The 26,183-nt window shown below is 46.7% G+C and overlaps 3 protein-coding genes across 4 annotated transcripts in view; all 3 read right to left on the bottom strand.

Moving 5' to 3' along the window:
• The window catches only part of THADA (Thyroid adenoma-associated protein homolog), a 64,706-nt gene that overhangs the window by 32,349 nt on the left and 6,174 nt on the right, over positions 1–26,183 (bottom strand). Inside the window, exons 8-22 of one of the 2 annotated variants that reach the window (XM_089561622.1) lie at positions 24,791–24,876; positions 20,694–20,866; positions 18,423–18,488; positions 15,816–15,939; positions 15,362–15,428; positions 14,704–14,897; positions 13,369–13,506; positions 12,864–12,939; positions 12,007–12,125; positions 8,497–8,652; positions 6,535–6,645; positions 5,215–5,335; positions 4,178–4,323; positions 1,895–2,265; positions 1,164–1,306 (exon numbers count right to left, since the gene is read on the bottom strand). In XM_089561622.1, the coding sequence (XP_089417748.1) occupies positions 1,164–1,306; positions 1,895–2,265; positions 4,178–4,323; positions 5,215–5,335; positions 6,535–6,645; positions 8,497–8,652; positions 12,007–12,125; positions 12,864–12,939; positions 13,369–13,506; positions 14,704–14,897; positions 15,362–15,428; positions 15,816–15,939; positions 18,423–18,488; positions 20,694–20,866; positions 24,791–24,876 (2,091 nt within the window). Of the gene's footprint in view, positions 1–1,163; positions 1,307–1,894; positions 2,266–4,177; positions 4,324–5,214; positions 5,336–6,534; positions 6,646–8,496; positions 8,653–12,006; positions 12,126–12,863; positions 12,940–13,368; positions 13,507–14,703; positions 14,898–15,361; positions 15,429–15,815; positions 15,940–18,422; positions 18,489–20,693; positions 20,867–21,938; positions 22,059–24,790; positions 24,877–26,183 lie in introns of those variants that run through there. The other variant, XM_089561623.1, reaches the window with a different exon arrangement.
• LOC149330904 (uncharacterized) lies at positions 22,136–23,524 on the bottom strand. Its single transcript, XM_089561279.1, has 2 exons — positions 23,307–23,524; positions 22,136–23,248 (listed from the first exon to the last, which is right to left on the bottom strand). Exons 1-2 carry the CDS (start codon positions 23,522–23,524, stop codon positions 22,552–22,554), a joined length of 915 nt encoding a protein of 304 aa, XP_089417405.1. The 3' UTR covers positions 22,136–22,551.
• LOC149330903 (uncharacterized) lies at positions 23,956–24,621 on the bottom strand. Its single transcript, XM_089561277.1, has one exon. The coding sequence runs from the start codon at positions 24,502–24,504 to the stop codon at positions 23,956–23,958; it is 549 nt and encodes a 182-aa protein (XP_089417403.1). The 5' UTR covers positions 24,505–24,621.

Genomic DNA, 26,183 nt, shown 5'->3' with positions numbered 1-26,183 from the left:
GCTGATGGCGATATAGATAGCGAAAGCTCGCGGCGGAGGAAAACGATGATGATGACCAGCTTGGCCTTGGGCGCCCTCCATGGGCGGCGTCTGGAAGCTCCTGTGCACGTGTGTGGCCTCCGTGATCAAGCGCCCGTTGCGCGCAGCCGGAGCCGATCGCGGAGGCCTCGGCGTGTGCATTCCGAAGGCTATTCCCGCGTGTGTCGTGGAAAGTTTCGGTGCGGCCCTTACACGGATCTTTTTTTTTTTTTAACATTTTCTTCGCGAAAACGGGGTGCGGCCCGTACACGAGTGCGTGTACGCGGTGAGTTCAATTTTGCGAGTCGAAAAATTTCCGGAAATTTTACCCCGCGTAATAGGCGCACCCCGAACTTTGAGCCGGATTTTCTGGAAAAAAAGTGCGCCTATTATGCGAGTAAATACGGTACTTTTCTCTTGAGGAATATTGGTAGACTGCCATCCATGACCAGAGAGAACCTGCCATATGCCCTCCACCCCATTCTTGTTCTTCTAGTTATTTCCCTCATGATCCGAATCAGCGGTCAGTATACCTGCCCTAAGTAGACATATTCTCTTACTACTTCCAGCACCTCGCTACCAATTGCGAACTGGGTACCAGCATTAACTGCACTTATCAAAATGACAGCTACCTCTTCCAAGCAAAAAAATTTAAAAATGCACATTCAAACACAAATACAGATTATATTGTCACGGCTAGACAGTCGGGACGGCCAGGACACGTTTACTGTGCAGCGCCAGGCAGCAGCGAGCTCCCGAGGGGACCACACAGAAGAGACGACGAAGAAGAAGCACTGCCCGCCACCGTGGCTAAGGCTAGCCAGAATAGCGGTCAAGGCAGTTCGGCCGGAAGACGGCACCACGAGAGTGCCCAGGATTGTGGCAATATCAATATAAAGTCACCTACGACGACTTCTCACTAAACACGGGCCATATATGAAAGTAAGCATTTTTTTTTTTTCAGATCCAAGATAGGCAGCCACAAAGATGGATATCCCAGTCATCATTCTATCAATGATAAGTTACCATCTTTGCAGCCAACAACCAAGTTATCCTCTAAAGAACACTGTAACAGAAACTGCTGATGACTGGACCATTTTGCTCAACAATTCCATGACCTAGCTACACAGGCCAAAAGATCTTACCTGGGTCGTTGTCGATATCCAGCTGACCTTCCGGAGAAGCATTGCTGACCACTGGTCCAACGACGGAGGCCACTTCAAATGCCACCTGCATCGACTGGCAAAGGACTGCCTTCCACGAGGGCACATTTTCCTGTGCCAGCTGCCTGCAATAAAAAGTAGGAAAGACGCTATTTTAATGAGGCGCGATAAAAAGAAACAGCAAATGGTGGACTTCAGTGCCCACTATGTTTATTCTGACACCAGACAAATATTATACTGCAATAAAAACAGGCAGCCCAACCAAAATAAATCAAATTTGCTGCATGAGCAAAACTGACAATACTGATGAAATTCTAGCTTCAGATCAGCTGTGGTGGTTCAGTAACTTTGGTGTTTGGCTGTTGATACCAAGGTCACGGGTTCGATCCTGATGCAGCAGCCATATTTTGATGGAGGCGGAAAACAAAAACACCCATACGCTGTGCAATGACGGTCGACCTTAAAAAAGTGCAGGTGGTCTAAATTAACCCCGAGCTTTTCATTACTGCAACCCTCACAGCCCATGTGTAGCTTTGGGATGTTAAACCCCAGAACTTACAACTTCAGCAATTCTCATTGCAGCATAAAATTACTTATTAGCTCAAACCTTACTGCAATTCAGGATATAATACAGACGTTATACTATGTATTACACACACAGCAATTACGTACTACGCACGGCAGCTCACAGAGTCTAGAAAAACAGTACTCACTTCCAATTGACCTTCCTGAGGAGAGCACGCAGTGAGATCAAGGCACCATAGAGCGGCCCAGTTGAAGAAGCCTCGAGGAGATTCTTCTTGGCCACTTTCAACTGGCTTTCCAGCTCGGACAAAACCAGGAATGTCGTCCAGAAGACACTTTCATCTTCGTCGCAGCTCTTGCGGAGTTTCTTGGCGGTGCCAAGCAGCGGGGACAGACTGGCAAGCGGAAGCGCCTCGGACAGCCTTCGCGAAACTGTCGCGGTGGGCTTGAGCGTTGAGAGGAGGTCGAGAAAGTACGCAGCCGTGACCGAATCGGGCGGCCGGGCACTCTTCGTCAGTGCCACAGATGCGAACAGGAGCTCTTCAATCCAGTCCTCATCCTGCCACATCGTAAAATAGAGTAGTGTATGTAATACAGTAAAACCTCGTTAATTCGAACTCGGTTTATTCGAAGGTTTTCGGCGGTCCCAACAGTTTCCATGCAAAATTTGCCGGATAATTTCAACAGCCAGCGCGCCCCTCTCCGGATAATATGTAGGTTTAAACCATGGCCTCCGTGATTCGCAAAGAGAAAAATGTGTTGCCAGTCTCTGAGGCCAGTATAGTTGAGTTGCCAGAGTGGCAGCCAGGCGGCACTGTAAATCAATTTTCAGTTTCCGGTGGTTTGTTGTGCCTCAGCGATCTGCACAGTCGACTATTAGTCTCGGAGGCTAGCTTTAGTTGACAAAGCAACAACCAGATGCCGCTAGGTCACAATTTTTCTGGCTCCGTTTCCGTTGTTTGTCTAGCTCGTGGCAGGCGCTGCTCGTAGTGTTTTGATTGTTCGGTGCCGCGATCAAACGTATTCTGTGTTCAGGCGCGTTTATACTACGACGTAGCGCGCGCTCGCGCGGCACGGCTATGACCGCGGACGTGTCCGGCGGCTTTGGCGCGCACTGACCCCCCTCCTCCCGCAGCCACAAGTAGCAGTCGCGTCGGAGCGCCTGGCGTAGCGTCGCCGATCTGACGTATCCGACCACAACCGGCTCTCGCCCGAGCGCCGAGAACGTCGAAGTATGTACGCACCTCTAACTACCGCGCCAAGCAGTCCTGCATCGATGACTACTTCAAGTGACCGTTTTTCAGGCAAAATAAAAATGCAGTGTTGATGCAGCCATGTTTCATACGTTTATTTCTCATTTTTCGTCGATTTTTGATAATTCGAAAACCCGGTTAATTCGATGATTTTTCGCGGTCCGACGGACTTCGAATTAACGAGGTTCTACTGTAACAGGGGTTCCTAAACTGGTCTCCATCAAACCCTTGGGTTCCTACCAAAACACTATAAAACATTTTCCACAATAAAATGCTATGAAGGAAGTACCTTCAGACCCCCAAGTAATTCGGTGAGCTCGAGATCGGGAGCGAAAATGCCTAACCCCTCTCACACCACAACTAATGCTTGAACATTTGCAATACACGCTTGTAACTGTCCCGCAAGTTTTTTTTTTAACCTTGCATTAAAAAACATGTACCTGACATTCAGGAGAGTGTCCAACATGTTTGCCACATCTGCCATGATTGGCTGACGTCATCAACTGTTACAAAACTGTCGGACTGCTCCGTGATGCAGACAGCAAACACCTTTCGAAGCGACGATGGACGGACGAGCGAGCTAGCATGCGGGGCGAATGGACGTATGATATTAAATTTCAACTCTTGCAAAAAAATCGGTTGAAACTTTTCTCCCTGCGTAATGAACCCTCCCCCCCAAATCGATAATCAACTTTCCTGGAAAAAGAAAGTAGGTTCATTATACGAGTAAATATGGTATATCCATGAATGTCTCAAACGCCACCTTATCCCTATGTTTTGGGATTGATCATCATAGTGTAACTGATTATAGCAGGCTGTTTAACTCTACAGGCAGTTATTACTACTGAATTTGGCAACTTTTTTTATGGGCTGGGCATCCGCACACTCTTTTGAATGCATGTCAGGCATGAAGAGACAAAACCAAAGCACACTGGGTTCCTCAGCCCCTTTCTAAAGCCATTGGGGTTCCTAAAAGACTGAAGAGACTGAGAACCCCTTGTCTTGGGCAATATAGATGTCAAAAAGTCGCTAAATGGCAAGAGCAGCGTCCTACACAAAGCATTGCCTTTTTACTAATTTACCTAAAATATTTACAAAAGATAGAAAGCTGCCTGCTTTATATAACAAAAAGAATGCCTCACCGCCTTCTCTGGTCAACATTTCTCTGGATTCCTAAAAAATTCAAGAAGGAAACGAGATGTGTGCGTGAGGACACACCTGAGGTCTCCCCTGCAGTCCAGGCAAAATAGTGAGTAGGATCTGAAGCGCAGATGTCTTGTTGGCCTCGTAGGGGTCCTTGAGGCACTGCATCACGGTCAGCACTGCCTCCCACGACCACTGCAGGGACAGCTGGGCACTTTCCCCTGAATAAGAGACCATAACAAATCAAGTCCTGGTGCTTGTAGTATACTATTTCAAACAAAAGAGTGTTCTCAACCGCCCTTCTTGCCAACACATAGTTGCCAGACACATTTCGGACACTGACAATGATGGTGGCAATGCCCCACTGAAAATCATCATCACCAACATAATTCATGCAAAGATCACGCAAGTGAAGCATTGTACATTTTTTATGCTCAAAGGGCAACTGCAGGAGGTTTCCAAGATAAGCATATTCTTATCAAACTCGAACTACAGGTTTTTCTCTCTCTGTCCTGATCATTTCCACCAAGTTTGGCAGGCATGCACAACTCATTCTAGCGCTAATTGATTCTAAAGTCCGCCGTCCCCATGGACTCCGTTCAGCTCATTTTTGCAGGCAACATTACGTTTGCGACATCACAAACAATCTTATCTTACTGCCCGCTCCCCAAGTGAAGAACAAATTTGGAGGCTTGTATTAGGTCCTCTTCTTGGGCATTTTGTGAACGCATTCATCATTTCCATTCACTATTTCAGCCACTCAACGCACGTATGAGTGTTTTTCTAATAATGCATCTGACACTGCATCAAACGGAGAATTCTTTTACCTTCTATATTCAGTGCAAAATAAAAAACCACTACTATACTACTTTCAGGTTGATATTTTTGTTGTTTTCAAACAATTCTAGTTGGTGTTTTGAAAAACGGTTTCTTGTGCCAAAAGCAGGGTACTCCAAGGAATAGGATGCGATCATCAACTCATATGTTGTAAAAACCCTCGGAATTGCCGTCTTCCATCACCTGTGTCTATCCCTTTCATACTTCTGAAGAAGCGTGCTCAGCAGCTGTGGAGTAAATTTTCGGCACGCATGCAAACGTCCTAAACCACCAACCTTTTGAAGCATGAGCGGTGACAAGCAGTGCCAGGATCTCGAGCGCTGTGAAGCGGCGGCCAAAGTTTGCACCCGGGAAAAGCTGCTCCACACACGTGCTCTGCAGCCAGCTCACAAACTCCTGCAGCCAAGCGAGGCAGCAGAGTCACGTGACTTCACAGCCCACAGATGATTTCATCAGCCATGTGCAAACACTCAAGCCAAGGGGTATAACAATAAGACTAACGGAAAAAGTTCAAAACTGAACTCGAATCGAATCACCTCAGACCACTCTGCAATCAAGGCTAAGGAAAAGGTGCTTAAATGTGACCTGTTTGGTGAAATACGACAGTTCAAAATGATGTTTTGGTTTCAACACCTGGATGGTGGCTACGACGTCAACTTGGACTTCAGTTCACGTGAGGCAAAATAAAAAGCAATATAAAAGCTACTTCGTCATTTTAAGGCACCCCCAACTCTTACACCAGCCTGCCCTAAGAGCCAAAATGACAACAAATGAACAAGCAACTATAACATAGGTTTTTACAGAGATGGATGTTACAAACACGATTCCCAGTCCTGCAGCGATGGTGTAACACTAAGATGAAACAAGAAGCAAAGGCGAGTGGCACTGCTGACCACACCGTGGATTTGTGACACATTCAGTGCGCAACAATGCGGATGTGAATACTAGCTCACACTGTTCACACCACTGCGCACAGAGGGCACCACTCATGGAGCAGCGAACAGTGGATTCAGCACCACGTACAGCTGTCATTGACTCTCGCATCACACCGATGCAGTACCCAGCGGTCAGTTTCTTTTTTTTTTTTTAATGCAACAGCATTTAGGTTACTGTCTCACAAAAAAAAAATAGTCTTCTCCGTCCTGAAATCCCCCGAACGGTACAGAGAGGTCACGTGACCCTGTGATGTCATCAAAACCTGCAAAACATGGCAAATGGCAAACTGGCCATCGTGGCAAGTGGCCATTAAAAATAATGATTGGTCGAGAGACCCCCAAAACTTGAAATTGACTCGGATAGAGACAACTGTATGGAAATGGCTGAAGTGCATGCATATTGTGAACATTGAAGAATCTGTCAATAACTTCCAACGATGTGCAAGTAGTCAGTGCTAAGTAGTCAGTGCTCAGTAATCAGTGCTGAGTATAAGGTGGCAGCTTGCACAGGACAGGGTAAAATGGGGAGATATGGAAGAGGCCATTGTCCTGAAGTGGACACAGTCAGGCGGATGATGATGACGACCCTTTTAATAATTGGTTTCTCGACCGAAAGGGTCAAACTGTGAAGAGATGGTGGACCATTCTACCAGTGCCCACCTGATGAGCTTCCAGTTGAGATGGAATCAGCGCAGCATGTTCCGCGGGGATCTCCCCTCTCCGTAGCTGCCTGTTGAGCAGTGCGCTACTGTCGAAGATCCTGTTCAACACCTGCACAAGCCAATCACTCAAGAATCAGCAAAGACAAAAAAGCAGCCAGGCAAGATGATTCAAACATGAGCTGGCAAGCAACAAATGCACTCATCCACAAACTGAAGAGCCAAAAGATGTAAAATCTGGAGTCTCTGCAGACAGTAGACCGAAATTTTAGAATTTTTCAGGATTTTTTTTTTCTCGCACATAAAAATGATCAAACAAAAAAGACCCAATGAAAGTTTTTCTGTGGATCTTGCTCCTGGCACCTGGGATGAAATCCAAGCATGTGCATAGTTCCAGGGTTCTCAAACTGTGTTCTGTGGAACCCTTGGGTTCCATCAAGATCTTTGCAGTTCCTGCATCCAATGCGCCTCAACCTCCACCTTTCCTTTTATCCAATTTATTTTGGGATTACAGTTGAATCTCACTACAACAAATTTTACAGGACTCGCAACAGGATTCTGGCCACCTGGAAGGTGTTTACCAACAGAATATCTGAAAGTTTGATAAAAACAAAATATTTTGAAGCGAATGACCTGAAAATGCAAACAGACCAGCTGATATCCGTGAGGGGACTTTGCGTACAGACTTGGCAACCAAGTGCTACTGTCATCGAAATAGCTGTAGGGGGGAGAGAAGAGCTCGTTGGGCCTCCATCGTACAGCGCTTTCTCACACAAACATGGTTTCCGCCTGCTTGTGCATTTGTGAACTGGATAAAAACGAAGCCAACTAAGCGCAAGGCAATATCTCGGAGTCCCACCTTTGACGGTGTAGCTTTCTTTTTGCCGGTCAAGACAGAAAGTAATAGGTTATAATCCGATGTTTCGGTTTTCTCATTACTGTTATAAGTGGATTGCGCTACGTGTTGAATGAGAGCCACATGCACCTCGAAATCGGCGCTTTAGCCAACCTGCCAAGAGATGAGATCGCTTCAATTCTTCAAAAGCATTCAGCGAACCGCGGTACAAAAATTACCGGCAGAGTGTCATTCTGTCGAGATGTCGCATACAACCACCGCCAAACTGCCATTTACGCAACAGTGGTGCCGTACTAGGCCAGTGCACAGTTTTACCAGGAAGGGAAAAAAAATGGCTGAGGCTTAACTTGGTTAACCCTGGTCAGATGCGAAGCATATTGATGGCTAGGCTTGGTAATACATGGCTTTCCTTGGTTGAATACTAGGTCATTTTAATACAACCACTAGAAGCCTTCGTCGTGGGGGAAGACAACGGCATGGCTACAGCGGAACGCCAACTAACCGCGAGACGCGCGTTGGGTGAGCGCCTGGATTGCCACGGAAGCCGCGTCCGCCTGCCCGGTGGAGCGAGCGTTTCACCTACACCGAGTGTGAACGCGCGTTCGAAATGCGCGGGAGTGTGACGTCACCATACCACGTGATTCACACGGCGTGCAACCGCAGCGACGGCACAAGTTGGAGCCCCGTCTCTCATCTGTCGTGACGTCATCGTGTCACGTGGTGTGACGTCATGTATCACGTGATTTGGAGGCGCACAACCACAGCGACGGCGCGAGGTGGGCCCCCGTTTCTCCACTGTCGTGACGTCATCGTGTCACGTGGTGTGACGTCATGTATCACGTGATTTGGAGGCGCACAACCACGGTGAAGGGCTGAAGTGGTAGCTAAAGTAGTATGCTTCACATAAAAACAACTTTATACTTTATCACAAAGCTTGCCTGCGGTACAAAAGCAAGGCTAGAGTGCACCCTAGCCGGAGTCAGGCTCCTTGCAACAATATGCGAACCATCAGCATGCCAGGCGACAACCAATCACTGCGCGCAGAGCTCGCCCAGTGTTGCCAAGGGAACCTGCTTTCACAATGATGATGAGCAAAGCGTGTGGCACCTTTTTGAAGGAGGAGATCATCTGCTGCCTGAAGGGTGCCCCCTGCATGTTCATGTTCAGGTGCAGGAAGGTGTGCAGCAGCTGCAGGCACAGCGGCTTCACAGGCTCACACGACTTGGGGTGCTCGGTGAGCAGCTGCAGGGTGTCCAGTCGCACCTGATGGGGGGGGGGGGGGGGGGGGGGGAGTTCGATCAACAAACACCACACAACCACCTGGGTTGTGCAAGTACGGTTGACACACAACAGTTCAAACTCAAAAGAGACCAAAACTAGGTTCAAATCCTGGCCGAGCCTTTGTAATACGCTTGATGTCCAAGCGACAAAGCATCGGCCAAAACGCTTGGAATCCTTGGTATATGGGCAAATGTTTAGGGGAATCCAACAAGGTGGAGTAGATTTGTAATAAAGGAGTAATTACTCATTGGCATCCACCCGAGCGCAGCCATACGGCTACGAAGGAAAGCTATACAGCTTTCTCAGAAACTTCGTAGTTAAAGAAAAATTCGTCCTGGTCCGGGGTTCAAACCCGGGACCACCGCTTCACCGGAGCAGTCGCTCTACCAATTGAGCTAACCAGGACGGCAAGCTTATGGTAGGGAGAGAGCGAATTGATCAATAACTCGAAGTGGGAACTGTGTTGGTCAAGCTTTCCTTTGTAGCCGTATGGCTGCGCTTGGGTGCATGTCAATGAGCAATTACTCCTTTATTACAATCCTTGGTAAAGTAAAAGCTTTTAGCACAAAACGACTAAGAAAGGACGGGGACAGAACACAGACACAAAGGAGCACTCCTTTGTGTCTGTATTCTGTCCCCGTCCTTTCGTAGTCGGTTTGGTTTGGTTTGGTTTATGGGGTTTCAGGGATGATGAGGGTCTTGAAAACTTTTTTTTTATTCGTTAACATATCTTTCTGAAACTTAGCACCAGGGTGTATCATTGAATGCTGATTTGGAATATGCATTTAGATTTCAAATATCTCAGCTGGAAGGAAATATATGGCAAAATAAAATATACTAATTAGGTCATTTCTTACGGGCCTTTTGAGTGATTAATCAGTTAAATAAACATTTTTAAAGAACAAGCAGACATTTGCAAAGGCCCAAAGCACATCCTAAAGCTAACAGAATGTCTACAACCTAATTTTGTTGATCATAAATAAACAACAAAGTTGGAAAGAAAAAGTGACGTGGCGGTAATTAGCCCACACTTTGCCTAATTGCTCATATATCATGTGCTTTGAGCCTTTGCAAATGTTTACTTATTCTTAAAAAATCATTCTTTAGCTGATAAATTACTATAAAGGCCCGTAAGAAATTGCCTAATTTTAATGTTATTTTGCAATAAATTTTCTTCCAGGTGAGATATTTTAAATCTAAATGCATATTTGAAATCGGCATTCTATGATACACCTGCGTGCTAAGTTTCAACAAGTTATGTCGAAAAATAAAAAACAAGTTTTCAAGACCCTCATCCCCCCTTAACGTCCCAAAGCGACTGAGGCTATGAGGGACGCCGTAGTGAAGGGCTCCGGAAATTTCGACCACCTGGGGTTCTTTAACGTGCACTGACATCGCACAGTACACGGGCCTCTAGAATTTGTCCTCCAAAGAAATTCAACAGCCGCGGCCGGAATCGAACCCGCGTCTTTCGGGTCAGCAGCCGAGCACCATAACCACTGAGCCACCACGGCGGCCTTTCTTAATCGTTTTGCGCTAAAAGATTTTACTTTATCAAGATGAACCAACTCGCCCAGCAGAACGTGTTGCTGAGCTTGGAATCCACTCAACTAAGTTGGTACAAATTGGGTCCTTGACTTTATTCCTTCACTGCAGGGGAAAGTATGGGGGTTTAACTTCCCCGGAAATTCAGACCACCTTTAATGTGCCCTGATATCAGAGAGTACACGGGCCTCTAGAGTTTCACCTCCATCGAAATTCGACCTCCGCAGCCGGGATCAAAACCGAGTCTTTCGGGTCAGCAGCCGAGCACCATAACCACTGAGCTATCGCACTGGCAAGTTACAGGTTTCAAAGTAATCAGATGTCTCTGGGACAGTAGGAGTGACTCGAAAAAGATTTGACATGGATACACAAGTGTAGTGTTTCATGCAACATAATGCATTCTGCGCAAGAAAAAGCTTGAAAGGAACCAAGGAAAAGGCAACAAGAGGTACCGTATTTACTCGCGTAATCCTCGCACTTTTTTTCCCTGAAAATCAACGCGAAGGTTGGGGGTGCGATAATTATGCGGGGAAAATTTTCAAGCAAATGTTTCGGAGTGTTAAATGAAAAGATGAATGGGTGCGAGATCGAGATTGTCAGGTCCGCTATTGTAAATATAACGAAAACATTACTTTCAAGCGGAACTTACCTTCATTATGAAAGTACAAGGTGAACGTAAGCTCAAGCTGCTAAAGCACTTTATTTGCCGCGCGCAACCTCCCGTCACTACTCGCGTTGCGTACGTCTATCAGGCAATTCTGCTCTTGATCAGAGTCCGTGTCGACACTGGAATCGTTGGCTTCTGCGGCATCGGTTTCTTCATCTTCCGATGCTTCTTCGTCGTCCCACACCAGGTGGTCCTCAGTCGCATCCAAGGCATTCGAAATTCCTGTTTTTTTGAAACTTCTGGCCACCATGTCTACATCGATCATCGCCCATGCCTCTGAGTTTAGATTTTTCGAACCTAAGCACCCCCTCTCAGCTTGGGCATCGCGTTGGGATCGCGATCGTGAAAAAAAGGGGGTGCTTAGAATCGACTAAATACGGTAGTTGTAGCCGCGGTCAATAGGTGGCGACCGCTACGACAAGCAGACGGCTCGCGGCAGTAATTTTGGGGGTGCGATGATTATGCGGGGAAAAAATTTTTCCCAATTTTTGATAGCCAATGTGGGGGGTGCGAGCATTACGCGAGTGCGAGCATTATGCGAGTAAATACGGTAAATAGGAAAGCAATCAGCGTTAACAAATTTATAAAGAGCATTAGAGCATGAAAAGCAGTAAATCAATGATATACCAAAAAAAGTTTACACAGAGATGTGGACTTGAGCAAAGCATCTGATGCACAGAACAGACGACCAGCGGTCAGTTTGAGTGACCCAAGCAGGTACCAAGAGGAGTGAAAAATACAAAGTATGGTACAGGATTAAACTGAATAACAAGGCAGGATATGTAACAGGTGTACAGGGTCCCAACAGCTGACGTGGGCCCAAGGGTAACCGAATACCACCAGGAAAGGCCTTTGTCAAGCAGACAGCTTAGCTCGACTAATATCAAGAGCGCAATGACAACAATGACAACACTATCAGGTGCACACGCTACGGTAGCACACATTGAACCTTGTAGATTCAAGACAGCCCTCAGCGAACTACTCCTGTGATTTCATGCACTGAGCACCACAGCGGAGAGAGATCACGGACATTGTTGTCACTACCCTTGTACTACAAGCTACAAGAAGCACAGAAATGAAATGCAGGCACAGGAGCGGCCGCAGCAAAGCTCAGTGGGTCGCACCTGGACATCGCTGTGACCCGTGCCCTGAAGGAGAACATGACGCCACCGCTCCAGGTTGCCAGACTCAATGAGAGCCTTGTCGAGCAGCAGACACTTCAGGGTGGCCGGGACGAAGTCACCTGCAGTTAAAACAGTTATTGTAGTAAGTATAGTACACCCATGCTACAGGTGAAAGTAAAAAACAGTCCAGTAAAGAAACGCAAATGTGGTCTGTGAAACGAGCGTAGATCACATAGTGCAAGATTGTAACAACCTACATGTTGGTATCATGAGGTCGAAAAACACATAATCCATGCCTGCACTGCATAACGGGTGTAGCAGGCTATCAGTTTTGATCCTGGGCCAACTGCACAACATGCGTACGCCTTTTCCCCAGTGTAGGTTGCATTCATAGTTCTAACAGAGTAAATAAACAACAAAAATTTCTGTACACATCACAAGGCACATCAGAGAAAACATAAATGACCTACACAAAGAAAGGGCCCCAAAATCTTACTATGTTATTTGCTTTTCCGTCCTGTGTGCCCGTCTGAAAGTCCAAGTGCCGACTGGGCAATGACTTTTGTGATGCAGTCACTCATAGTGACACCACCTAATGCATTGCATTAGAGGCAGGAGCAACAAGCACTTCACTTTCAATCCAAAGTACACCATGTCTGTGCTACAACAAAGCTAACAGTGCGACACATCGAGTACACCCGAGGATTCTACACATCAGCTTTATTTATAACTATTACAAATACGAGTCCCTACAAATAATGTTTTTTTTTACCTTTGATTTCAATGGCTTATACCCATGTGGATGCACAATGGAACACGGTTCCTTAGCACCAAGAGCTAGACAAATGAACACTTACTCCGGTCTTCAGAAAGCTTGCCAAACACATACTGAGTCGTTCCAGGGTGGATGGCAGTTAGAACTGGCAGGACATGCTGCAAGCAAGGAATACAAGTTATCAGCAAACTGCACACAGCCAATAAAGCATTTAAAAAAACTGCAATACAAAAAGACTTTCCGTGCACTGAATGATGAAAAGTACATTACTACACACAGCTTTATTTACCTTACCTAACCTAACTCTACCTCATCCTGCTACCTGACCCTAGATTACCGCTCTCTACCTTACCCTATCCCACCTTACCTGCCTACACAGTACTACTCACTTGCACATATACCGACATTCACGCACACAGCACTGCTGCGATTGCACTTCAAGATATACTGAAGTGCAACAAATGGTAACACACATTGTACTGCACAGGTGTCAGAAAAGCACGGAAAAGTAGCGAAATAATAAATTTTAAAATGAAAAAGACAGCCCAGGATAAAAAAACAGTAAAGTCCCCCAGCAAAGCCCCCACCTGAAAGAGAGGCACAAGCAGCTCTCTGGAATGGTTCTTGGTAGCCGAGGCAAAGGGTTCGAGCCAGGCGCACTCGAACTCGGCCGCAGTGACTTCCTTCCGGTGCAGCGAGGCCAGCTTTTGCACCAAGTCTTTAACCTTAAAAACAGAAGGAACATGTAAACATTTTTTTTTTTTTTCTGTGAACACAACACACAGTGAAAGTGCCTTCAGGCTCAAGAGCTACTACACTTTTCTTAGTACAGTGGAAGCCCGTTAAGCAGCTTCAAGAAAGTCATGTAAAAATTAGGGGTGTGCGAATATTCGAAATTTTCGAATATAATTCGAATATTATATTTTTAGTATTCGTATTCGATTCGAAATCCAAGTGTTCGTGTTGTTTCGAATATTCGACACGACGCGAATATTCGTATCTAGCCAAATATTCTATTGCGAGCACCGGCGTTCATTTCGGTCCGCAAGTCCTATCGACAGAGACATAACAACATGGCGGCGCCCAGAGCAATGCGTAACGTTGGGCCATACCGTAGCTGACTGCGCTGGTGAGATTCTTTGTGGCTATACCTGCGAAGCTGGTATAGTCAGAGCGGTGCACGAAATACCTCGCAATACGAGCCAGTTCAGTGCCAATTGAGAGGGCATTTTCTGTGGCTGGAGAAGTCGTTTCAGCTAGAATCGAACTACTTCTGCCTGACCATGTGGAGCAGCCGGTTTTCCTTCGCGACAACCTTTTATGTTCATCCCAGCAACGCGCTTTTGTGCTTATGGCAAGCTAGCCTTGATCAATGTTGTGTACTAGCCATCTTCTCTGATATTTCCGCTCTTCTAAGAACAATGTTCGAGACTTTGATACTTTTTGTGCAGCCACACACAGCTTTTGCGCTCATTTCATCACTGATAGTTGAACTGTGAATGTTCTTGGGTGCTCAAATAAATGTTTTGTAGTGGTTAAATGCGTCTGTCCTTGATTATTCGATATTCGGAATTAAGTATTCGTATTCGATTCATATTCGAAAAATTTGATATTCGCACACCCCTAGTAAAAATGCTACATAAAGACTGCAAGTCACACAAACACAAGAAAACAACAGCCATGGCATTCGGTTTTGTGTGGCAAAAATAACAAGAACCTCCAAGTGGCTTCAAAGCAGTAAGTTGGGGTTTATAGAACTTAAAAAAGTATAAGACCAAAAATCATTTTTTTAAAATCTTTTCTCCCTGTAGACTGCCTACTTAACCACTCCCTGAAACTTGCAACTACTGAAAGCAGTAGAATCTCGATGATACGATCCTGGCTGATACAAACTTCGGACAATACAGGGTGCAGAGACTCACGTAAGAGCACATGGTGGGCTCCTCGGCAGCCGAGAGGAGGCTGGTGACGAGCGAAGGCCTCAGCCGCAGCAGTGCCGAGCAGCCCATCACCTCGGCCAGGTAGGCCACCGTGTCGTACTTGCCCTTGCGGTGCCACGGCAGGTCGATCAGGAAGACGGCCGACTCCTCGAGGAAGGCCCGGGCTTCCTCCTCACCTGACACAGTGCACACCCGACAGAGATCAGATAAGAAGCTCAGAGCTGTCTTGAAAGAATCCCCTCAGGTGGAGCCAACTTCAGTTAAAAGGAGTAACCACTCGTCAGCATCCAAACGAGCGCAACCATACGGCCATGACAGAAAGCTATGCAGCTTCTACAGAAACTCGGCAGCTGAACAGAAATTCGTCCTTGTCTGGGTCAAACCCGGAACTGCCCTCCTTCAAAGCAAGAACTTCTTCCTTTAATGTTGTGCAACTTCACAACTCGAAGAAACACAGAAAGTGAGTCACAAGGAAAAATGGGAACTAGAAAAAAATGAAAAAATTTTAATTTTTATATAAGAAAAAGAAAGGAGGGGGGCTGTGAATATGGCACACAAAATGCTTTGACGTATATGTGAATGGATCACAACAATGGCAGCAAATGACCTGCTGAAAGACAAGGCTGTGGCCACTGCTTACTTGATGCCAGCAGAATGTCCATGTCGACAATCCTCCTGAAGATCAGCCTTGCATGCTGGCTTACAGCCTGTGATCGAAGAGGAACAAATACTTGAATAAACAATTCATAAACAATGCAAAACCTAAAGTATGCTATTACAGGCAATACAAAAAAATGGGTTTCACAAAACTACAGATGATGAATATGCACACTTCAATGTGGCACACCAAAACTCCGTGAAGAGGTTTGATTACAGGACATGTATTTGTACCTCATGCTACACGTGGCTCCTGGGAGTATAGACATTGAACATTCCTCAACGCCAGTACTTTAAAAGTCCGTGGGGTTTTCTGCATTCCTGAGGATTAAAAAAAACAACCCTTGCTACACTGAAGCCTTATGGCATTTCCCACAGAAGCAGACCTTGATATATATTATATATATTCAGCATGGAGTGTGATAAGTCCAACTCACGTCAACATAGTGCTCCCAGTAGGACCACACGAAGCGAAGCAGGGGCTCCGTTGCTATGTGCCTCTCACAGAGCAACCTCTTGGTGAAAGTCGAGTGGGCCTCATTGTTCGACTTGAGCAGTTGCCTGGGTGGACACAAGTTGAGTACTAAGACATAGTTCCGTACATCAACACAGTTAAGTTCTTCTACACAGTTGAAGGTTTCATGTTTTTAGGGGGTTCAACGCCCCAAAGCGACACAGACTATGAGAGACGCCGTAGTGAAGGGCTCCTGAAATTTCGACCACCTGGGGTTCTTTAACGTGCACCAACATTAAACAGGCCTTTAGAATTTCACCTGCATCAAAATTCGACCGCCACAGCCGGGATCGAACCCGCATCTTTCGGGTCAGCAGCCAAGCACCATAACCACTGAGCCGTCGCAGCGGCTTCTACACAATTCAGTACTTCTACATAGTTGAGTGCTTTTCAACATGGCCGAGTACTTTGACATGGATAAACAATTTGATCCACTCCTCCCAACATAAATTATAAAGCACTCAACAGGACTGTGCATGAAAAAGACGTCTCTCACAAACTAAGTGCTGTGGCAAGGGCAGTAGCAGCTTCGTTCAACTTGCAAAACAGCAGTACATACTGAGTCTGCCTGCCTTACTGTTGGCTGAACAAGCTTCATAATACAGTCACGCCCACTAATACCAGCTGCAGTTACAATGAACACGCGCTTAATGCAAACGAAGGCTGTGCTAGCGTCAAAATATGCATTAGGGCAATGGGACTGCGGCCCAGATACAACGAAAAACCGTGGCAGTGTGGCTCGGTTAGAAAAAACTAAGATGCACTGCTTGCACTTTGCACATCTTTGTTTGCCGCTTGGATGGGACTGACGATGGAGAGCATTGCAAATTGTTTCCATAAGGCGTGGGTTATGGGCCAGGAAACGACTGAAGACGCTGATAAACATCTGCGTGATTAGACACATGTGGGTTCGTAACAACGCGTTGTTTATGCACAGATGGCCGGACATGACTTTGCCTTGGATGACTTAGTGTAAAGGTGCGGATCAGGACGGCAGCATCGCAAAGTGATACACTGACGAAGCCACTGTACACGAAGCATGAGCTCTCCTTAATTGCCAAGAATCTGATGACGAAGAGGCTGACCTGCCAGCGGTGGTTGTGAACACTTTAGCCGCGATTAGGTAAATGGTGTTCTTAAGCAGCTTGTTGCTTGGCTTCTGCGAGAAACATATGTATGACCTCTCTGCAGAGCTTGGAAACACCGTGATATGGTCTTCCCCGAAGAAGCTGACATGCTTAAAGGGGCCCAGAAACACTATCTTAGTTGACTATTTTGCCTGTTGATTGCATACAGTAAGTCACAATGGTGCTATTAGCATCGGTAATACCGCGTATATTCCGTTTTTTAATATTTTAATGTCCTCCCAAAAACATATTCATGGCTCTGATGGTGTCCCCACACAGTGGCAGATTTCAGCAGCAGATATGACATCACCTGGCGCGAGCTTGATGATCGGAAAAACAGTAAATATACTGCAAATTGTGTGAATAAAGAGAGAAACATTTTGTCACCTGTCTGCGTTTTATATTAGATCAACAAAAACAACTTGTTCGTCTTTGATAAAAGCCCTGCAAAGCAAGTAAAATAAAAATACACCACCAGGGGCGCTCTGGCATGGAAACGATGCTGCCAGTCTCAGCAAGAACGAGTAATAGAGAGCAGGCAACTGTGGAGTGCTAACTTCCGCGACGTGCTCTGGCAGGCTGTTTTGATTGGTTGCGCCAGGTTCCGTCACTGGGAGAGCGAAATAGGAGTGGGAAGCCCCGCCAAAATCGAGTTGAGGGCAGTGTTTTGTTTTCTTGTATTTTGAAATTTCTTCATTGAATAACTCCCGTTCCTGTGCATCGATTGCTGTAATTCTTTTTTAAGTCAGCATCTATGTGACATAAAGAATCCACCTGAAGTAAAGCCGGTATCCCCCCAAGCAGTGTTTCGCAGCCCCTTTAACGAACTTTTCCAAGAATCAAACGCCAGTTTCGTGGGACTTAGTATTTCTGGCTGTAAAATGAAAAGTCCATTTACTACGAACCTTGGATACAACGAACACAATCCACGCAGCCATCAAGCTTGTCATAAGTGGGCTTGACTGCGTTATCAATCACAACACACTGTACAAGTAAAATGTACATTTGGCAGCAAAAGTTTGCTAGATACAAACAAGCAGAAAAGAATCTTTTATCAGCCTCGTAACTCAAGCCAATCATATATGCCTGCAGGTACAAGGAGACATGCACGCACCAGCCATCTGTGCCAGTACCAGGTGATTGGGTTATAAGGCAGCGTGACAATAAATTGGTTTCCACACATGTATCCCATTTAATTTTGTAACCACCTGTACACTCCACACTACAGTGGGGTTGCAAACAGCGGTACACAAATTACACATCTCGAAAGATTTGCTAAGATGGATGCTCTTTAAAGCAGCAAGAGCAGTATAACATATTAAATGATTCAATGTTTTAATTTCCGCCTTAATAAGTCATCAGCAGCCGATGGGATTGGACTGCACAGAATGTCAGTGACTTACAATATGCGGTTCACCAACTGAAGAACGGTCTTGACACAGGTCAGCACGAAGCCAGACTCCCGAGATCTTGAACGAAAAAAAGAAAGGATTGTGCACATGTAATTAACTTCTTGTGATTTTTATGCAGTGCTTAATTATATTTATGAGCAGGTATTTTTTTTTTTTTTTCAATCTCATCATGGAGCTGCCATGACCACGGCCAGACAGCCACATTGCTCCGGACGAGGGGAGGCAAGAATTCCCACACACGTCAAGCGGTGGCAAGAGGAGAAAGGAGCAAAGACACTACTGATAGCGCAGCTTCTGCAAAATGCACTAAAAGAAATTCTTGCCAGAAAATATTCGTGACGAGTAGACCTTTTAACACACTTCAGGTATGCTGTAACTTTATCAACCCCTTTCAGCGAGGGAAATGGCTCTTTGAGATGAAAAAAAATCGTCAAAAAAATACATTTTTTGAAAACTACATTTTCAAAATCTGCAGCTAATATTCCTTTGATTCACCAGGTTTCCCATCTCGTGGATCAGTATTTTGGCCTTAGGATCAATTTATAGCACCACTGTAAGCGCTGAATTCCACGCAAAAACAACATTTTCTCAATACACCCATTTTTTACTTCTTGTTGATTTGCGGCAGCAATATCTCAGCCTTCAAGGCAGGTAGAGCCATAATTTTTACCGTGGCATGTAGCTAAGAGTGCAAAGCACACAGTGTTAGGAACAGATTTTGGAATTTATGCTTTAAAATTTTGCAGTTCTTCTCTACATCAGACAATAGTGTACCCATGTTTGGAACAGTGAACTTTGAACTGCTATAGCATTGGTAATATTTGTTACAACAAAAAAACTAATCCTAACAGTGTATTCCTTGTGCTGTCTAGTACCTAGCCATACGTCAACATCAATTTCTGTACCCTGAGTATTTTTTCATTGCTTCAGCAAATTACGAACCATTAATTACATTTATCTTTGTAACTAATTGGCCTATTTTTGAAAAAGTTAGATATTTGAAATCAGGGCAACAAAGTGAATAAGAACAGCAAGTTTCATCAAGTTTGGTCGAAAATGAAAAAAAAAAAAAAAAGCTTCAAGAGCCATGTCCCTCCTTCAGAGCGCCTTTAATTCACTATACTTGCATAGCGCTGTTGTGGTGACCCCTACCAGGAGGCAGTTGTAATACTGTACATTCCCTCCTTTTCATTACCACCCCATCCAAGAGCACACTTCCTCCCACCCTTAACAATCTCAATCTCTACGCCCTCCTCCCCCTCGCCTCCTCTCCACATTCCATTTAGCAGCTTCACATAACCCCAGACGAACAGATTTTAAGAGGATGAGGGTAGTAATGGTAACGAATTGAAAGACTGAAAAATAATGAGCCCCCATCTGCAAATACTAAGAGACAGGAAGATAGCAAAGTGGGTCAGTGAACAAATGGATAAAATATTCGGCTGTGGTTCAACTCGACTGAACCTGGTTAGTTGCAGCGAAAGGTCGGTTGGAACATCTGTAATTTACATGCTCATGACTAAATTGTTCATGAACACCTCAATACATAACTTGAAGACATCTGTGCATTCACTAGACCCGTGACATCTGCTGGACCATCGCAGTACAATGCGTGTTGGGGTTTCAGTGGGTGCCGCATGATGGTGCTACGACTGCACGCCATGCATGAAGGAAATTTACCGGCAACGTACTTCGCTACTCGCTTAATTGGGATATCTGTAATTTACATGCTCATAATTAAATATGCATGCCTCAGTACATATCTCGAAGATACATTTCTTAGACATCTGTGCATTCACTAAATGCGCATTCATTCACTTCCAAGAGTCGAACAGTCGTGGCAAAGTGGAAGTGTCCCCATCTCGCATGCCGGAGGCCTGGGTTCGATTCCCACCTACACCACAATTTTCTTTTTTTTTATTAACTGAGGCCTCTTCAAGGTCATATATTTGCCTTAACATGACCTTCAAGGCTTGTACGCGACAAGCTGAGCTTTCACTCCAAAAAAGAAACGGACACAGGCAGGGCATGCATAACGAAGAGAAGATGACGAATGGTCTTTTCAGGAGGTACAGGAGTGGATTTCAAGAGGGTCAGGTGGGGATGGGTAGCAGTGGAGTGTGCGGGGCAGGGTTAAGAGGAGATGGGGGAGAGGTTTACTATCTGAAGTAAGCATTGCTGGGCCAATGATGAAGCCCCCCACCCCGGCCTGCAAGGTAAGCAGCAGAGTGTCAACAAGACCTCTCATCACAAAGTGCTCACCTCTCGTGGACTGTGAGAGCCCTCTTGAGCAGGATGTGGAGCAGCACGGTGCGATTTTCCTTGTCTGTGTGCAAGAGCTCCTCGTCACTCATCCCAGACACTAGGCCACTCAGAAAGCACACTTCGGCCAGGGGCGACTTCTTAAACCAGTCCGTAGGCCACGGATCAAATGCCTGTAAGTACATGCGAAGAATTGGCAAAAAGCAGATTGGAGTGCGAGTCCCTCCCAGGACAGCACAAACACACCAGCAAACAGCACGCAAGCAAACAAACTGACACACATTTGTCAGACTCTCACTATTTCAAGACAGCACATTACCTACCCCTCACCCTATTTCTTTTCCCACTTCTGCGCCGTCACGGTGGCTCAGTGGTTATGGCGCTCGCGTCTTTCGGGTCAGCAGCCGAGCGCCATAACCACCGCGCCACCTCCACTGCTGCAAATATCCAAGCACTCGGCTGCTGAATGAAATAATCAAAAAAAGGCCGCCGCGGTGGCTCAGTGGTTATGGTGCTTGGCTGCTGACCCGAAAGACGCGGGTTCGATCCCGGCCGCGGCGGCTGGAATTTCTCTGGAGGAGAAATTCTAGAGGCCCGTGTACTGTGCGATGTCAGTGCACGTTAAAGAACCCCAGGTGGTCGAAATTTCCGGAGCCCTTCGCTACGGCGCCTCTCATAGCATTAGTCGCTTTGGGACGTTAAACCCCATGAACCGAACCGAACCGAAATAATCAAAATCGGGAGCATAGAAGCAGAAAAAGCTTGTCAGAAAATGGTGAGGCGATGAAAGAAAAAGAAAGCAAAGAAAATCGCAAAAAAAAAAAACTGCACATTGTGTCCAACTACCCTGGCATCAAAAGTGCCTTACTGCACAAAAAAAGCACTTCGGAAGACACTGGGAAACTTAATCTAGCGAATCTCCGCCGCACCTATCGCTTTGGGCACGGTGCCAGCAAACGGACTTCGCTGATCGTAGATAAGATAGACGGCCGGCACACACCCGTCCGTCCGCACCTCTCACTTGCGGCTTCGTACGCTATAAACTGGCGACCGAATTTCTGGCAGCCTCTTCCGCGACCTGCTCGTGCTAAGCGCTGACAATAAAAGCTACAACGACACGTGCGCTACGCTGCCGATAACTGAAGGCGCTCCGACACGTCGATTCGCGGTTTGCCGCGCCAAGCTATCGCGCGTCGTTATCGCTGCGAAAGTACACATCGTAAATCACTTTCCCCCGCTTCTCACCTTTGCCATTTTTGGCGAATTTATCGTTCCGGCGAGCCCTCCGCCTCGACTTCGAAACTTTTCAAGCGAGCAAAATTTTCACACTGGCCACAAACCACCTACGCAACCGAACTGGCCAATAAGAAACTGCTAGACTTGCCACGTGACACCAAGCAGCCAATCACGAGGTCGCGCCGCGTTTTTCGCGGCTTTGAAGCGGAACAAAGCGTTCCGTTTTGGCGGGAGGTAAAGCCGGGGAGCCACACTTCACAAACGAGACCAAAATGACTGCGTTAATATGCCTGGTTTTCAAATATACACTCATGTAAAATAGGCACATGTTGGTGCATTTTCGCGCGGTACTGCGCCGAGTCAGCATATTTATGTGGCTATTTCTATTGGATTGGATTGTTAAAACGTTTATTTGGGGCCTGCAGTAGAACGCGCGCTCGCGTGCGCGCGCTCCGGACGGGCCCTTCGTCGTCCTCTGGGCGCCGGCCGCGCGGCTTGGGTAGCCTGGGTCCCCGCTCGCCGTTGCCGGCTTGCTGGGTCCCTGCCGGGCCAGCGCCTCGATGAGCTGCTGGACGGCCCAAAGTTGTTCCTGTTGTTTGTCGCTCACTGCGGCTGCTTCCAGTCACGGCGGGATCCTCCCAGACTTAGCTTCTTCCTGGTACTTGCTGCAATTCCACAGAATGTGTGCGAAGCCGGCCGTCTCCGTTCGGCAGACTCTGCATTTGTCTGTCGGGTGCGTCTCGGGATACATTCTGTGCAACAGCGACGGGCTGGGGAGTGAGCCCGACTGTAGCTGTCTGAATAAAACGGCTTGCTCTCGACTGAGCCCCGAGCAAGCGGGTGGAAGGGTTCTGCGAGCTAGGCGGAACGCCTTGGTTATTTCGTTGTATTCGGTCATTCGGTCCTTGGTGCTGAACCACAGAGGCCAGTCGACCGAGGCGCGGTCCGTTAGAGCGCGCGCCTCGGCGTGTGCCGTCTCGTGTTTGGCGTTGCGGTCTGACGCCTCGCCCGCGTGCTCCGGGAACCACTTGATTCTCACTTGTTTGCTGCCATCGTCGTTCTTGGTTGCCTGCAGTATGCGCACCGCTTCCTTCGCTACCCTGCCTTTGGCGTAATTTCTCACCGCCTGCCTCGAGTCGCATAGCACCGTGTGGCAGTGGCGGTCGGCGATGGCCACCTCCTCCGCTTGCTCTGCCTTGGGGCATCTCGTGCTGGCGGTCGTGCGAACGGTGCCGGTCGCGTCGACGACGACCGTCGTGAAGCCGTGTATCTTGGCGTACTCAGCCGCGTCAACGTAGCGTGCGTGTGTCGGCCGCGTGCTGGTATATCAGCGCCTTGGCTCTCGCTGCTCTCCTCCCTTTATTATACTCCGGGCACATGTTCTTCGGTACCGAGCCCACTCTGACGTTGCGCCTGATCTCATCGGGGACGGCGAGCTGCGTCTGCTCCCTGCCTTGATATCCAATTCCCAGGTTGTCCAGGATTTTCCGGCCGGCCATGATCGTAGACAGTCTTTCGAGTTGTGCGGCACGTTGGGCCTCCGCTATCTCCTCTAGCGTGTTGTGCACCAGCTGCAGGAGGCGTTTGGTGCTCATTGTTTCGAACAGTCCCAGTGCCGTCTTGTAGGCTCTGCGGATGAGTATATCTATCTTGGTCAAATGTTTAGGGGAATCCCCCAAGGTGGAGTAGATTTGTAATAAGGGAGTAATTACTCATTGGCATCCACCCAAGCGCAGCCATACGGCTACAAAGGAAAGCTATACAGCTTTCTCAGAAACTTCGTAGTTAAAGAAAAATTCGTCCTGGTCTGGGGTTCGAACCCGGAACCACCGCCACACCGGACGAACCACCGCCACACCGGACCAGGACTAATTTTTCTTTAACTACGAAGTTTCTGAGAAAGCTGTATAGCTTTCCTTTGTAGCCGTATGGCTGCGCTTGGGTGGATGCCAATGAGTAATTACTCCCTTATTAGTATATCTATCTTGTTTCTCTCGCTCTTCTTCCACTTGTGGTAGGCCGCCACTTACGCTACGTGACATATGACGAACGAGTGGATCAGTCTGATCAGGCTCTCTTCCCTCATTACGCTTTTCTTGTTCGTGACTCGTTTGAGTAGTCTCGTGGCGTTCGCAATGAGCCGGGTGACGGTCTCGCCATTTCTGCCGTGCGTCTCGATCGTCATTCCCAACACTCTGATCTTGTTGACTCTTGGGATCGCGCTTCCCTCTCTGGTCTTGACTTTGATTGCCTCGTACTCTCTCGGGCTGCTGTTGGGTTTGCGGTGCTTGACGGGCGGATAGACGAGGAGCTCCGACTTACTCGGCGAGCATCGGAGCCCCGTTCCGTCGAGTTGGTCTTCGATCGCATCAACGGCCGCCTGTAGAGTGGATTCGATGTGGGCATCGCTGCCCCCTTCCACCCACAGCGTTATGTCGTTCGCGTATATCGTATGTTGGACTTCCTTGATGTTCCTGAGCCTTTCGGCCACTCCTATCATCTCCAAGCACAGGACACAGGCACACCTCAGGGATCGGTCATCTCGCTGGCTATTTCTAAAAAAAAATCTTGACATATCTTGGCGCTGCTTCGTGCTTCGTTTACGCAAGTCTGTTTTCGTGTTTTGTCAGTAGCGCTGTAATGTGCAGTAACCAACCACACCATACTTCGCCTGTAGATGAAAAGGTGCCTCGCGAATCCAAATATGGCTAAATTTAAACAGATTTTCAAAATATTTTTTTTGGCCCTAATGATCCGCGAAAATGCCATTTATATGTCAGTTTCCATGTTTACAATGGCTGCAAAAAACAGCGTGAGCGTGTAACAGAAGGAAGCAGACGCAAGTACAATAAAGAACTAACATTCTGAAGTTGGCCATCATTCTTGATCCTGAGAACCAGAGGGAGTACAGTTCCCGTGCTGAGCTTGCAAGTCAGAATAGATGAGTCTGCAAGAAAGGCAGCAAAGGAATTTCATTCCTTCACTTGTTCTGTCCCAACAATATGAAATAGACTGCACAAAGAGTATTTCGCAAAGCACTCGAAAGGGCAACAGACAAGGGAGAAAAGACATATCCTCTACCTTGATCTATCTTTATTCAGACTGTCAAATGCCACTAGACCAAGATTTCTACTTTAATTATGCATTTCTGATTCCCTGTCAACAAACCATTCAACATACTGAAGCAAATTTCCCCCAAAACAGACAGCTTGCAAAGTGGCTTTCACTTTTTTGGATTTTGAACAGCATGAAAAAAGACAAACCAAGGGACAATCTTGTCTCTTTTTGCACTGTTCAAAATGCAAAACCTTGCCAGTTTTCCATTCTGGTTAGGGCTTTTTTTTTTTTTACAACCATGATGCATTTGGTTAACTGATATTTTTGTCTCATGAAGTTCACTATGGTCCTGTTTAGTAGCATTGCAAAATTACTGAGCCAGGTGCCAGTATGCCTCATTGTAAAACCCATACATACAATGCTAGATATCTTGAGTGTGCAGATAGCATGCCTCTCTTTTTTTTCCCCCATTTGATGCCCCTCTTTGCTTCTACAAAACCAATTATGGCATAAAAAAAACCCTTTGAGAAAATGTTCTTAGAGAAAATGCAATACCATCCCGTTTCCCCCACAGTGGCATTGTGCCTTCCTCTAAAAAATAAAGAACTTTCAATCAATCAATCAATTTAGATTGCCTGCTATGGTGCCTACAATGAATGTCTAATGTTCCGTTTGCAATTTTCCTGCCAAAACTCCAGTTGAAACCAGTTCTATCGCCCTTACACGGTATGCATGAGTCATCACCTCCCGGAATGTTCCAGTACTTTCCATTGGATTATCATATGGGATCATACTAATCTGACCCCCAAATTCACCTTAATTCACTTTCTGAGGTGGGCTTGCTGCCAAAATTTTGGGGGTCCTCAGATTTCCAAATTTGGCAGTGCCCTATGACTGGTCCACTAGTGGTCACATGGTGTTGATGACATCATGACCCTCTCAATTGCACTTGTAGATTGCGGGAAGTTCTCATATCATTACTACCGCACTGGTGCAGCAGTTAAGCAATGCACCACTGCTCTGGCAGGTGTGGCCATTTCAAACACAGCCGCCGGTGGGGCTTGAGAAACCCAGGTCGCTTTTCCCAAGCTCCCGCAACGCTCATGCGCAGTACGTGCCACGGTGGGCAGGTGGCACTGCATTTGGCAACAATGGGCAGGTTGCTCATAATCCAGCAAGCAGCTTGCTACCTGCCAT

This window comes from Amblyomma mixtum, chromosome 9, assembly GCF_055824585.1.
Source record: "Amblyomma mixtum isolate Tamu chromosome 9, ASM5582458v1, whole genome shotgun sequence".
Classification (NCBI taxonomy): domain Eukaryota; kingdom Metazoa; phylum Arthropoda; class Arachnida; order Ixodida; family Ixodidae; genus Amblyomma; species Amblyomma mixtum.
This window is presented reverse-complemented; position numbering and strand designations above follow the sequence as displayed.

Coding starts and splice junctions, on each gene's coding strand:
- LOC149330904 (XM_089561279.1), bottom strand. CDS start 23,524: ATGAGCACCAAACGCCTCCTGCAGCTGGTGCACAACACGCTAGAGGAG. Junction 23,249..23,306: donor GGCTCGGTACCGAAGAACAT/GTGCCCGGAGTA, acceptor CTGATATACCAG/CACGCGGCCGACACACGCAC.
- LOC149330903 (XM_089561277.1), bottom strand. CDS start 24,504: ATGTCAAGATTTTTTTTTAGAAATAGCCAGCGAGATGACCGATCCCTG.